The following is a 14,394-nucleotide window of genomic DNA, read 5'->3' on the forward strand; positions in this document are numbered from 1 at the left end:
TGATACGTCTAGTTAAGTTGACGTTTTTTAGTAACTGCATGGATTTACTGCCAGCAATAGTGCGTATATCGCGGCCATAACAAGAAAATGTACATGTAAACATAATATTGTATTATCCTACAGTTGGCAAGATTGCATGCATGAATCAAAAAAGTTCGGAAGCTTCTGAATTATTCACTGTCAGCAGTAAATCCATGCACGTGTAAACGGGGCATTAGTCTCATTCTCGAAATTTCAAAATAAACTTGTTGTAAAATAATGAGCTTGCAACGATGTATTTGTCTCCTTTTTCTTTTCGTATTCCACGCGAACAAGGTCGCAGGAGATCGCTAGTAAGTAAATACTTAGGTGTATAGATATTAATATTTCACAATAATTTAGCAGTTCTCATGGTTTCATTTCCAGGTCTGATACATACTTGAGGAGTTAGAAAAAACACTCGAGCAATAGTTATATTGTTATAATATAGGTAATTATGGATTTCAAATTATACATGTAAAATAAATATGATGATTAAAAATTAATGAAGCAATAGTTGCTTTATCGAAGGAAGACGTTTGAAATACTTAAGGGGGAGTGTAATGCTACTGGTGACAGAAATATAAAACATGTTTTTTTTTTAAATTAGATATTTAAAAAAATATTTTGTAGGTACTCAATTGTGGACATAACAAAATATTATGTAGGTATTTCACAGTTTATTTTGTAGAAAAACCGATGTTTTTTTCAAAATTGAATACAAAATAGGATAAAATATTATTATTCTTGAATCATTTTAATAATAACAATAATCATAAAAAATATACGTAATAATAGCATGGAAGTCATCAACGAATGGCAATTAAAAAATATATTTTTAAAATTAATTATTGAACGTTTACCTACGTTAAAATACCGTCACTAGATGCCCTTAGAATTTCACATACTATATATTATATTACATTATATTTCACATAAATAATGTAGCACAATAACGTCATGTCGGATCATAATACAATATTTTACGATTTCAGCGAAATCCGCGATTCAGCATTGGTGTTAATTGGTCGATATTTTGGCATCGTCATGAATCTTTCCACTAACCATTGACGCATCGACACTGGCGTCAGTCCAAAGAGAAAATGGTAGAACGCATATCGCCAGGGTTGGTGTTTATACTCCGCAGCTGGTGACTCTTGGAGTAGAGCGTCCATCATTTTCCCGATGAGCACCGAATCATCGAGAAGGTCTGGTGGTCTCTGGCCAGCGATGTTGCTTAAGTAACCCATGTATCTGTCAAAATGATCACCGTAATATTCTGACCGTTCTTTCGTGAAGGATTTTTTCATTTCTTTCGCTTGGTCACTTTGCCGACTAAGTATGTTAGTATTCATCACCATTGAACCTATGGAAGATGCAAACATATTTTTATATTTGGCATTTAAAAGTAAAACGGGTCGAAGGCGGGGAAAAGGACCACCAGGCGATCAAAAATACTGGATTAATTCATGCGCTATGTTATATACCTACCCACGATGGCCGCGCGGTTTAAGCGTCAGCCTATAGCGTCGTGGGTCCAAGGTTAGAATCCTGGGTCTGGCCAGTACATATATTGTTTTTCAATATGTGTATGAGTCGGAGTATGGACCTAATAGGTTGAGCAAGTGGCTGACATCAATTTCTCGTAAAAACTAAATCTATAATTAACTACTTATTTCTTTTATTCAACGAATAATTCACAAGATTTAAGAATGTACCATTCTGATTATTGAACATACATAATTTTGAAAAACACTTTCTGAGAAAATATATTACAACCAATAGAAAAAAATCTTTTTGAAAAAAGGAATCCACCCCGGCAGGGAATCAAACTCTGCATCTCCTGGGTTTACGCTATGTCCGTCGAATTTACCTCTATGCTACAAGGTGACGTACTAATTGCGACAAATCAGCGTTCTTCTAAATATCTAAATCAAGCTACTTTGGCAATCGGTTTTTGTTTTTATTAAATCAAAGTAGCCCTTAGGCGGGCTTAAAATGCCGTCCCATTCATTTTTAGTCTGAAATAGTATGTAAATTTGTTAGGTGCATACCTTAGTCCATGTCCGATCCAAATGGGTTCATATGGGCCTCCATAGAGTGGAGGTTTTGTATTAACAGATTTAGTTTTTACGAGAAACGGACGTTAGCCACTTGCTCAACCTATTAGGTCCATACTCTGACTCACAGATAAATTGAAAAACAACATGTGTACTTGCCAGACCCAGGATTTGAACCTGGGAACCACGACGTTATAGGCCAACGCTTAAGCTGCGCGACCATCGTGGGTGTAAATTAACCTAATTACCTACATATTTTGTTAAATTAAACAGACAAATGAAACAAAATTATTTGAATTCTACGGATAATTAGAGCATTTTTAAGAAACCTACTCTCAAACTGTGGTGGTTTTAGGTACGTGGAGGTCTGACAAGTTTGGATATTAGGTACATGCCTTGAGATTTTTTTAAATTAAGATTTCGGTACTTTATAACGAAACAAACGCATCGTCCGCTTCGTGGAAAACCGCCACAGCTTTCAAATGCTGTAGTGATTGTATTCATTACTTCATCTGCCGCTCTTAAGCAACGCATGACCTGCCCAATCACACGGGACGTCACTATTTGACTTTGAACTTACCTGGTATAAAATTGACAACGTGTATTCCATGAGGCTTGAGCTCTATTCGAAGCGCCTCGCACCAAGCTCGGGCCGCAGATTTGGTAGCTGCGTAAGGAGCCAACCCTGGCAGAGGCTGAATGCTGCAGTGGCTCCCGCAAGATATTATTCTGGGCGTGTTCCCTTTGGTGCTACTTTCTCTTAGCAGTGGAAGGGCAACTCTTGCAACTCGCCACTGTCCGAAGAGATTGACCTGCACCTGATGCTCGATGATTTCAGGAGTCTGCCATTCGAACTCTCCGAAAGTCATCACGCCTGCGTTGTTCACGATGGCATGCAAGGCTACGCATAAGACAAAATAATATGTTTAAAAAACACAAGCTATTAATCTTCCCTTTATGACAGTAGCGAAGGGTGGAAGTAGACTGTTAAGATCCGCCTTTAATAGTGCGCATTAAACTTTGTTAGTCATACGTATTTGTTTTTATTGAACTAAGACTACGATTTACAGATGGTATTGGTGAGTTTTTAAAAATCAATTAAACCCTTCCTAACCAAACATAATAGTTTTGGTATATTTTAGGCGATACGACAAAATGGTGCACACTTTACATTCATACTTATTTGTTTTCGAATACATATTATTATTACACGTCATATTGTTGGTACATTTTAAATTCATTATACTCTGTTATATTATATTCAAAGTTATCTACGATTTATAATTGCATACTTTAGATATTTTGTGGATAGACATAGTATTTTTTGACTATTCTCTATTATGGCATGGTTTTCGCAGGGCTTAATTGAATTTTAAAAACTAACCAACACCATCTGTATAGTGTAGTCTTATTTCATTGAAAACAAGTACGTATGACTGACAAAGTTTGGTGTGCACTTTTTATGGTGGATCTTAACAGCCTACCTCCATCCTTCGCCACTGCTTTACGATGCTAATAAATTACGTCCATTCCGGTCATGTCACCTTGGGCTACCGTACGAGGTAGAAAATATTACAATAGGTAAAAGAGAAATGCCTATTTTGGCAACATATATAAGCCCAATAAGGTTTCATCTTCATAATTATCTGTAAAATGATGAAAAGGGCATCGAAACTTAATTAAAATCAATCATACGAGTATTTCTATAATTTTTTACAACCGACAAGTTATAATACTATATAGTTGTCACCCAGGGATTTCAGAAATAATGGGAACTGAAATACATAACGGGTAAGGCGATAGCAGGTAACCGACTCGAGAACGGAAGAATCCAGTTTAAACTTACACACGTGTCAAGAATACGTTTTACGTCGAATACTGAAAACTGCTCTCGGTTTATGCATTTACGCTCATTTAATGTTGGTGTATTACACACACTATTGCACGTCCATAATGCGTGCTTCATTTTCGTAGGACACTCACACATTCAAAACCCTGCATCAAGATGCGGCATATTGAATATAGCCTATCGGTATTCTATTTATTATCTGGTCTGTGATCTCACCCCATACTTATATATATCTTTCTTACAATTGAGTATGTCTCCCTTTGTTGCATATACTTTCAGCCGGCGCTCACATCTAAACTCGCCTCGTCTGCCGCACAGCCATAAATCAAACCTTCCAAGAACCTCAATCCGGTGTGGCATATGAAGACCGCGCACATCTACCTAGCGACAGTCGCACCCAACCTTCGAAACGTAAATATATATTTGGATGCGGCGATCGGCGAGCCGGTATAGGAATAACCAATTCGTAGGTGTTCGATGCGTCCTGGCGTCTTCGACTTGCAGCCCTAGAAGCATGCAACTTGTCGATTACAACAACAAATGTTTTTTTCAAACTATAAGTCGCATTTGACCAATCTTTGGCAGCATGTGTTTTGTGAATAACGATGACGCCACACCGACGTATTCGACACGTTGCAGGCGGACGAGTTTTGATGTGAGAGCCGGCTAGATCTATCTCTTCTGTTTGCAATGGAATGTGACGCTCTTTGCAATATGGATTTACAATAATTGTATGACAGGTAATATTGATGATTCTAGGAATAGTCAAAAGTGAAGTGCATATTAACTGAAATATTTGCAGTTTAATGGGCTAAGTAACCTAAAGTGATATTAACGTAACGGGAGTGTTAAAATGTTAGTTTACTTATTAATTAGTACCTATCGAGTGCTCTGGTCTTTAAGCTACCAATCGACGTTTTATTTGAAGTACTTAAAATTCCATCAACAACAAACGTAATACTATCCGTTCATAACACAAATTCGTCTATAAATAATGTTGAGACAGTTTTTTTCAGCGCCTTTGTAATAATTTTGATTCACATAGTCAAAAAGGGGTACCTAGATATGAAGAATATTTTCAGACTTCAATAATAATTTGAGAGTTAGGTTTGGTATGTTAGTTTTTCAATAATAATAATTGGGGAATTAGTAGAAAGAAGTAAAAATAAGTATTTTATAAACAACGCACCATATTTATGATCATTTCGAATCATTTCCTCGACGTAGCTCATTACATCTACAACGCTGGAATCCTTCGTCACGTCCAATGGCATAAACATTAACTTTGAAGATGGACAGAGCTCCCGGAGTCTGTTTGCCGGCTCACCACCAGTTCCTGTCAGCATTCCTGCGATTACTGTAAATCCGGCATCGTGGGCAGCTCTTGCGACGCGGAAACCGAGTCCACTGTCGCATCCTGTTATGACCACTACGAGTTTCTTCGATGGAGTTAGACGGCGAAGGTTTCGGAGACCAATCAAAGATAGTATTTGCTCCCACATGTTGTGAATACGATTGTCAAAGTATCTGGTGACCTATAAATAAATATTGATGAGAACATAATGAGGGAGCTTACTTAATTTAATTAACTGTGTCGAGCTATATCTAATCGTCCTTTTCGGGTCTGAACGGGTTCTAATACTCGTACACTTCAACATCTTGACTAGAGGCTGTGATCGAGAAACCTCGCCATGGAGAAATAATCAGAAAAGGTCAATCTCGAATCCCGAGATATGAATTTTGCGAAATTTCGAGAAATTCTTATTTCTCGATAAATCATCTACTTATGAGATTCTTGAGAATTCGAGAAAATGTTACTCGCAAAACCAAAAAGAAAATTTGAAATGGAAAATGATTCCAACCGCAATTGGAATCTAAAAAAAAATCTATATAGTATATTTATCTTATTTTTCATTTTTGTAAAATAAAACTATAGTAAAGAAATTCTTTAAGTATTTAAAATAATAAGACGTACTAACGTCAATGTGGTTTGATAAAATGGAATTTATAAATGTCTGTGACTAATTTTATATTAAAGTGTAATAGTTTTTCTGTTTATTCCTACTTTGAAATGACAAGTACAATAACATTCTTTACATATTATCTGATAAGCACTAATACTAAAGATTTGGGCAGAAAATGCTTTTCAGCGAAGAAAAAATACTGTTTTTTTATGAAATATTCTGTCAAAAATTGCAGGTATTAATTTTCCTTCCTTTATCTATCGCTTAACCACCAATTAGTAATATCATACAATATCCACAGATAATAAAGATGTCGGAATATGTAAAAAACATCATTGTCGTTTCTTGAACTTTTATAATAAAATATAAAGCCGGCGCTCCATTGGCGACCCAAAAGTCCGAGGACAATAAATCGTCCGATTTGTCTATGTTCTGCTACTGATCAACGAACGAATAAAAAAGTCAAAAGTTGCGATTGTTGTAATGTTTTCCGATAATCCTATAATTTTGTGTTATTTATATGTAGACTTGCATAAAATAATATACCAGTGAAAACAACACCAACCTAACCTAACCTAACGAAAAAATAAGCCTAATATTATCGTTATGTAGGGAAATTTGAATTTTTTTCTTCTTATTGTTTCTTGATAAGCAATTGGTCATAAAACCGTACAGGATTGAGTTGAATATAAACCTAAAATTATTATAATGACCTACTTAATGGGACCAATATTAATCAGTTTTTTTTTATGGTGATTAGGTTTTGTAATGCATTGATATTGTGAACAATGATTACTATGACAAATTGCTGATACGTAGAAATAAATTTATAAACAATACCTAAATGTTTTTTTTTTGAATATAGATATTACATAATTCTAATTCTAGAGCCGGAGTGCAGAGTTATTAAGTAGCAATTCTACCTACATACGATAAAAATAAAGGCAGCCTGTAAGTCCTATTTACATGGCCCCCACATCCTGAAGCGCCCCCCCAGGTCACGGTGTTTAGCGGACCCCCAACCTATCGCTAAGGTTAAGGGCAGTGTAATGTTGTAATGTTTCCCAAATGGTATTCCGCGGAACTTCAGGGTTCCGTGTACAATATAGGCTATGTCGTGTATTTTTAGCGAGTTTGGGTATTTTTAAATAAATCCGCTAGAACTGTGAGCACTCAGCATCATATTATGAGGCACTGATCGCGACCTCCTTTTGTGATAGCCAAGTAACATGCGATCCTTCGCCATGTAATGTTGGATAAATTTTTATTAGTCAGGAAACACACTAAAAGTAATGATAAAATAAAATTATACTGGTCAAATATGCGATTTTTTTTTACTATTAGAGCAAATGTTTGGTGTGTGTTTATCTCACTTAACTGGTCGACCTGCCATGCCGGGGCCCTTCTAAGCCCGTACCCCCAGGCTAGAGCCTTAAAATTGGAATTATAATATATATATAGAGAATTAGAAAGTATTATATTATGACATTTGATAATTAAGGGGGACATGCTCAGCGTACGTCAAAATGGAGCTTTTATGCTATTTTCAAAGCATGATCCTGGACATTCCTTAAATGTTGTAGATAATTTATTTTCATAATTTTGAAGCCTTATTATCCTTTATATTTATTTTAAACATTTGATGACTGCATAAAGTATTTTTATTACATAAAATAGTATTATTTTAAACCTCTCACTCTAATGTTTTATAATATAGTCATATTTCAGTACGTCCATGTGAAGTGGTGTTAAGATTTTTTTATATTTATTAATTTTTAAAAGCATTTATAAAACCATTAGTAAAATTTATGTCGAGATTATTATAGTGAAATATTTACAATAAAAAAATATATTGATAATCTCTGTGATCCCAAATTTGACAAGAATTAGGCATTTTATTATTCAAAAAATGGACAAGATTTACACATTTAAAGATACTGATTATAAGCTATGTCTTTGACCATTCAAATGTGATGTTAATGTCAATTTAAATCGCTTTGTTAAATAAACAACTTAATATCAACGACTTGGACATGACATTTAGATTATAGAATTTTGTTATAATGCACTTACCTATGTAATAAAATAATAATAGTAGATTCACTTTAAATTAATACTCAATTTATCACTTTTAAAGCATTTACATCATCAACTATTAACACTGCCTTTATATTAAACAGACAAATAATTAATAGTCTGCCCAGAATATTTATTATATTGTAATAATGAATTATAAATTATTGTGGTTTCAGAGCAGAATGTGCTGACAACTAACTTCCATAAGCGAAAAAACTCAACTAACAAAATGCATAAGATAACAGCGTGTTGTAAGTCAGTGCTCCGTAACCTTTTCCCACTCACGGCACACTAAAGGTCTTTCCAGAATTCCGCGGCACACCACACGTAAAACAATTTATACACCAAAACATGGACCCAACATCTTGAAAGGGGACCCCAGGCCAGGATCTTCGGCGCCCCCCTACCTATCGCTAAGGTTAACGACAGTGTGGTACTCCAAAATAGCGTTTTTCAAATGATGTTCGAGGTAAAATTAATGGTATTGATTGTATGTTAGCGCCGCGGGAAACTTTTTTTACTGTTAAGTAGAGCAAATTTTTTGTAATTTGTGTTTATCTCACTTATCTGGTAGACCTGCCACGCCGGGGTCCCAGGCTAGAACCCTGTAAGCCCCCCGCTTTGTGGGGGCCATGGATCATAATTATATTACTTTATGTTTTTCTATTTGATAAATAATTAAATATACATAACACACGACTAAGAACCAAATGTATATATTATTTCCATGTATTTGTATTATCAATATCATCATCATCAGTCTGAATCTATTCACTGCTGGATGAAGGCCTCCCCAAGCTGATTCCACTTCTCTCGGTCTTGTGCGTCGCGTTGCCACGTACTTCCGCAGAACTTTATCATTTCATCGATCCAGCGGCCTCTAAGTTTATCTTGCGGATGTATTGTACCTCTCGGATACCACTGTATGACTAAATTTGTCTAACGATTATAGATTTGACAATCGTTGGACAAATTATCAATATAATAACTAATTAATGTAATTGTTTCAATGAACGTAAAAGTTTTATAAGTATAGTATGACTTGATATTTGAAAGAGCAACCAAAGTTCTAGGTAAAGACCCTTCAAGCAAGACTGTTTATTATTTTTAATTATAACTTATGTTGAAAAACCTAGATGTAGAAAATGGGAGCTGAACTGCGATAGCCTTTTTAGAAATACGATGATATTTTTTATTAACTGAAAACCACAAAATAGCCAATGGAACATCGGCGAAGTTCAGTTTTAGCGTCCCGTTGTTTCTCAACTCAACAAATTCCTCTCGAATCTATAAGGAAAGCGCTTCTATAGAATTTTGGGCATTGGTTGCGAAAGCGTTGCGAATCCAGTCGTATTGATTGTATGAAAGTAATGATGAAATTCCTTTTGCAGCGAAGTTAAATGTTATTGAGACGGATCCAAAATTAATTGCTTGTTTTCAACGGTGGTCTGGTAGGTCCTTTGGTACATTTATAGAGATACTTATCTTAACTCCTTCTTATTTATCAGAGCACGTCAATATATTTTCATTCTGACCTTGCATTGTTTTTTTTATTAAGTTCATGCAGGTGCTCAAATATATTACTAGCCATGCACTCAGTAAGTATTGTATGAAATTCAAAATTATTTGTGCTTTTTTTGAAAGCAATGCACCGCGGCACACCTAGCATCGTCTCGCGGCGCACCGGTTGCGGAGCGCTGTTGTAAGGAATAAAATAAAAATAAAATGATTTGCGTATTCATTAAAAAATGTTGGGCGGTTGGAACAGATCGAATCAGCATATTTTAAAATGCAGTGTGGCCAACTTGAGGGAAGATTCATGAGCAAAGAGATTGTAACATTATTTGAAAAATATACCTGTCCGTATTAATTTGTGTGTCTATCTATGGTATAAATAAAATCAATTCGAAGATAACCCTTTCGTTACCGGTGTCATTTTCAGATGACACGAACGATTTAAACAATAATAAATATCCCATACCTTCGAGTATTTCCAAATCGTCACATAAAGGTGTTTGTATTGAGTGATTGAATTATTAAAAGATTTAATTTTCGTGAACGCCATCTACAGAAACTCTCAATTGACAGATTGTGTGTCATTTACTATTAATTTATCTATGCATTTTTTATTAAATTTGTTGTAATTTTAAATATAAATGAAAAAAAAACTTCATTAGAATCAATATTATGAATAGCCTAACGACATTCTAAAGGGTCTAACTCTATCATTTTTGTCACATCGAAATATGTGCCCCTACATACCTCTCTACATAGAACGTTTCAATACGGTCCATATTTAAATATTTTATTCTTCTTTTGTTTATTTTACATTTCGAATAAAATGAATGTAAACTTATCATAGTTTTTCTTTAACTTTGTAAAAATATTTTTTGTTGTTAAATCTCAGTTTCAAATTTTTGGCACTTACACCCTACAGATTTTCAATCCTTCAATTATGTTCGTTTTCTCAAAATTTACAAATTATTTCCTATGGGCTCGATGATAATATAAGCGCAGCCGTGGAAAATTCATCTCAGGACAACAACATGTTTACTATAAGAATGTGCATTACAGAAATGACTGATACAGCTACTTCCAGAATTATTGTCAATCGCCAATCTTCTTACACATTATGACGCCATGCCAGTAACGACAGTTCCGCTATTTGTATACGGTTATTGACCCTGTGGATGGTACATATTTAGCCACATTCATAAGCTGGTTGGCGGAACATTCACTGTAATAATACTATGCCTAGATTTGAAAAAGAATATTGCATGACCACCATTGAACTACCAAAAAATGAATGAATTGGTCCTTACTGTATTACTGTTTTAATATATATACAGTGTGAGTAATTATTTCTCGGAATGCACATTTAAAATAACATGCTATGTGTGAAACTGCACGCTATTGAATACTATCGCTTTAATAGTAATCTCTCATGCACTTATATATTTTCCCATTGTTGGACGCAGGCCTGGAACTCATTTTCCGGAACACTATGTACCTCGTGGCCCCTACATCCTGAAGCGGGCCACCAGGCCACGATGTTTGGCGGGTATCGTTAAGGTTAGGAACAGTGTAATGTTCTACAACAGGAACACCAGGGTTCCATGTAAAATAAAGGTATTCCATGTATTTTCGAGATTTTTGGCATTTTTAAATAAATCCACTTGAATTGTTGGTACCCGGTATCATATTATGAAGCATTGATCGCGACCCCCTTTTGTGATAGCTAGATAACATCTGACCCTTCGCCATATCGGATAAATAGTCATTTTTATTAGTCAGGACACACATTAAAAATAGTTATAATTTTTTTTTATTAGATCGAATTTAGGGTGTGTTTTTATCTCATTTAAGTGGTCGACCCGCCACATCGGGCCCCTCATGAGCCCGGCCCCCAGGCTAGAGGTCTGTCAGCCACCCCTTGTGGGGGCCATGAGGTAAATGTCTAACAATTTGTTGGATGTCAGTTATATAATTAAATCTTCCTCTCTGCAACGCAATACTTAGTAGGTTGGTAGTTAGAAGTTATATTAATTATATCCCTAAACCCGCCACTGTCCTTACTCAAATACACTCGACTGGATCAAATACTTACGTGGTAGGTACGTTGATATAGCATTTTATAATCTGGGTAATATATATTTTGTGATTCTAGGTTTAAATTTGTGAATTCTTTGGGAAGACAGTATGAAATTAAAATGGATTATTTGTAATAAGGAAACATCAAATTTGCTGCATGTATTCAATTTACTTACACAGTATGATAAATAAATTCATTTTTATTCACTTATTAAATCATCAATTATTAATATATATTTTATAATGTATCTTTGAAATTATTTGACTTACATTATTTTTATCTTATATTTGAGTAACACAAATACAAAAGTAAAATAGAGCCAAATAAATAATTTTAAATTTAACAATCGTCTATATTATATAATCTATAACTTGAATTACACACTGTATATATTAATTATATTATATTATATAAATTACCATTCATTCTATATAAGCATTTTTTTGTTATTGGAAAGATACTAGTTTCCCTAATATTTACTAGAATATATTTGCATACGATAAACAATTATCAAGAAAACTATATCATTACAGGAAAAACTGAACAAAATGGTAATTTTTAAGTATTCAAAGAAATCTCCGTAATATATTTATGATATATTTACATATATCAAATGGATTACGTTAATAAAAATAGGAAGACAATAAATTACGAAAAAGAAATAGTGGCTTATTCTTACAAAAACGTTATGCATATAAAGTTTACATATAATATATTATGATCATTGACTAGAATGTACAAAATAGATTAAGTATAATAGATATTATATATGATCCACTGATGGCGATGTTTTTTTTTAAGTTTACATCAGTGCGTAGTTTAAAACAATACAGTATTCAACTGATATTATGCCAATAGACAATAATTATTCTAGGTAAATAGAACAAAAGTTTTGTACTAATGTATATTAGGATATAATATGTTGGATACATATATTATATTACCACTACAGAGTGCACACGATATTGAAGAATTCCTAAACAAATTATATTTAATAAAATTATATATATATTTTAATTTGCAATTTGAATTATTCATACAGTTTATTTACAAAGTTCCTTATGTATTCCTGTGGCTGGTAAAGACTACATAAGGTACAATGTACACAACACATTTTTTTTTGTTCAGTTGGAAAAGTCCATCGAATGTTTTCGATGAAGAAATTCATTGTCATATATACCACCTTCACGTGTCTCCAAATTTACATTGTTGTCAAAAATATATATAATATAGCTTTTTTAATACATATCTATAATATATGTATAATTTATTTAACATTCATATAATATTATATTACTTGTATTGTACTTTACTGTAAAAGATAGATTTTTTAAAGTTTTCTGTAATCAATCACGAAACTGGTTTAACATATAGACATGTACATATTTTTAAATATGTCCTGTTTTAGATTCGGCTGAATACAGGTATACAGGTATAGTGTTATAATACATTGTATATAGATACAATACAGTTTTTTGTTTTGTATAATAAAATGAATGGATTACTATATTTTATTCTGCATTTATATATATTATGTTATATTCATTACTTGGCTTTATAAATTATACAGAAAATAACACATTGGTTCTGTTTCAAGGTAATACTAAATATAACATATTTTATCTAGTTTTATGTCATCATTGATATAATTATAATGTAAATCCTTCAGAATTTAATATACAATTCAAGGATTTTATACATTACAAAATAAACTTGATCTAACAATGGCTATTCATTTCCAAGTGGAAATTTCATAAATCAATCTACTTTATTAGTAGTGTAAATATTTATTTAAACAATAATTACTGTATATTTATGTAAGTATTTAGAAAGTAAAATAGTACAAAATACAGTATATTATAGTGTGTATATAATGCATAATGGCATCAGAGTTGATAAATATATATATATATAATGTTATACAATAATTTCCATATCACATTCCTATCCATTGCAAAGATATCGTCAAAATATATAGGAAAAGTGTTGCCATTTATATGATGACTGTTTTCCATACTATTCATTAATTGTTTTTCCACAAGCTTATGTTACCATTACAAAAAATCGCTCGCGACGACGATATGTTTTCCTTTCGAAAAATGTTAGTCGATTCATTTTTTCTGCGATGTATTTTGGTGTTTTCCGCAGATGATGTAATCCACAGATACATCATTATTTATATGACTATATTATCATGTTATAATAATAAATTTGTCTGGAATGAGTGTTAGTTCTGCCACTTTCTATAATATAATAATATACGTGCGTATGTATTAATTATATTTAATACTTATTTTGAAAGAAATATTTCAATTTGGATACCTACAGCTTTTTATTATCATAATAATAGTGTGACATAAATATTATAATTTAAATGATTTTTTTGTTGTAAAAGTAAATTTTAGTCAATATTATACGTCCCCTACTTTGAAATATGAAAACTAACACCCCCTACATACAAATAGATGCAACATAAATGCATCAATTATATAAAAAGAAAATCTTATAAATTTTTCAAATATAAATGTAAAAATGATATTAAATTTTTATATAGGTATACTTTCATTTTATAAAAAAGGTTTTTGGTCGCAATACATAATGTTCAAAAAGCTTTTTGATTTTATATTGTAAAAGATGTTGAATTTTTATATATGTAAAAATTAATTTAATGCACAGAATTGTTAAATTAATATTTAAAAGTAACACGTATTTTTATTATTATAACGAAGTAAAATAGCTGGTTTTTCAAAAAAATAGTTTTTTTTAAATTTACATAAAGCAATATTGACGGTTACAAATTAAAAAATATGTGAACGATATTTTTTTTAAAGTTTT

The 14,394-nt window shown here is 32.8% G+C and overlaps 1 protein-coding gene across 1 annotated transcript; it reads right to left on the reverse strand.

Annotated features, from left to right (window-relative positions):
* Positions 1 to 1,000: 1,000 nt before the first annotated feature.
* On the reverse strand, positions 1,001 to 8,162 carry sro (SDR family oxidoreductase shroud). Its single transcript, XM_085948534.1, has 4 exons — positions 7,965 to 8,162; positions 5,117 to 5,462; positions 2,659 to 2,979; positions 1,001 to 1,384 (listed from the first exon to the last, which is right to left on the reverse strand). Exons 2-4 carry the CDS (start codon positions 5,427 to 5,429, stop codon positions 1,002 to 1,004), a joined length of 1,017 nt encoding a protein of 338 aa, XP_085804660.1. The 5' UTR covers positions 5,430 to 5,462; positions 7,965 to 8,162; the 3' UTR covers position 1,001.
* Positions 8,163 to 14,394: the final 6,232 nt, after the last annotated feature.

The sequence above is a fragment of the Rhyacophila brunnea genome, unplaced genomic scaffold, assembly GCF_057557595.1.
Source record: "Rhyacophila brunnea isolate RB1 unplaced genomic scaffold, BYU_Rbru_1.0 scaffold_20, whole genome shotgun sequence".
In the NCBI taxonomy this organism is placed as follows: domain Eukaryota; kingdom Metazoa; phylum Arthropoda; class Insecta; order Trichoptera; family Rhyacophilidae; genus Rhyacophila; species Rhyacophila brunnea.

Excerpts from the sequence above, each read along its gene's own strand:
- sro (XM_085948534.1), bottom strand. The coding sequence starts at position 5,429 with ATGTGGGAGCAAATACTATCTTTGATTGGTCTCCGAAACCTTCGCCGT. Across the intron at positions 2,980-5,116 it reads TCGAAATGATCATAAATATG|CCTTGCATGCCATCGTGAAC; the intron begins GTGCGTTGTTTA and ends TCTTATGCGTAG. Across the intron at positions 1,385-2,658 it reads CGTTGTCAATTTTATACCAG|GTTCAATGGTGATGAATACT; the intron begins GTAAGTTCAAAG and ends CATCTTCCATAG.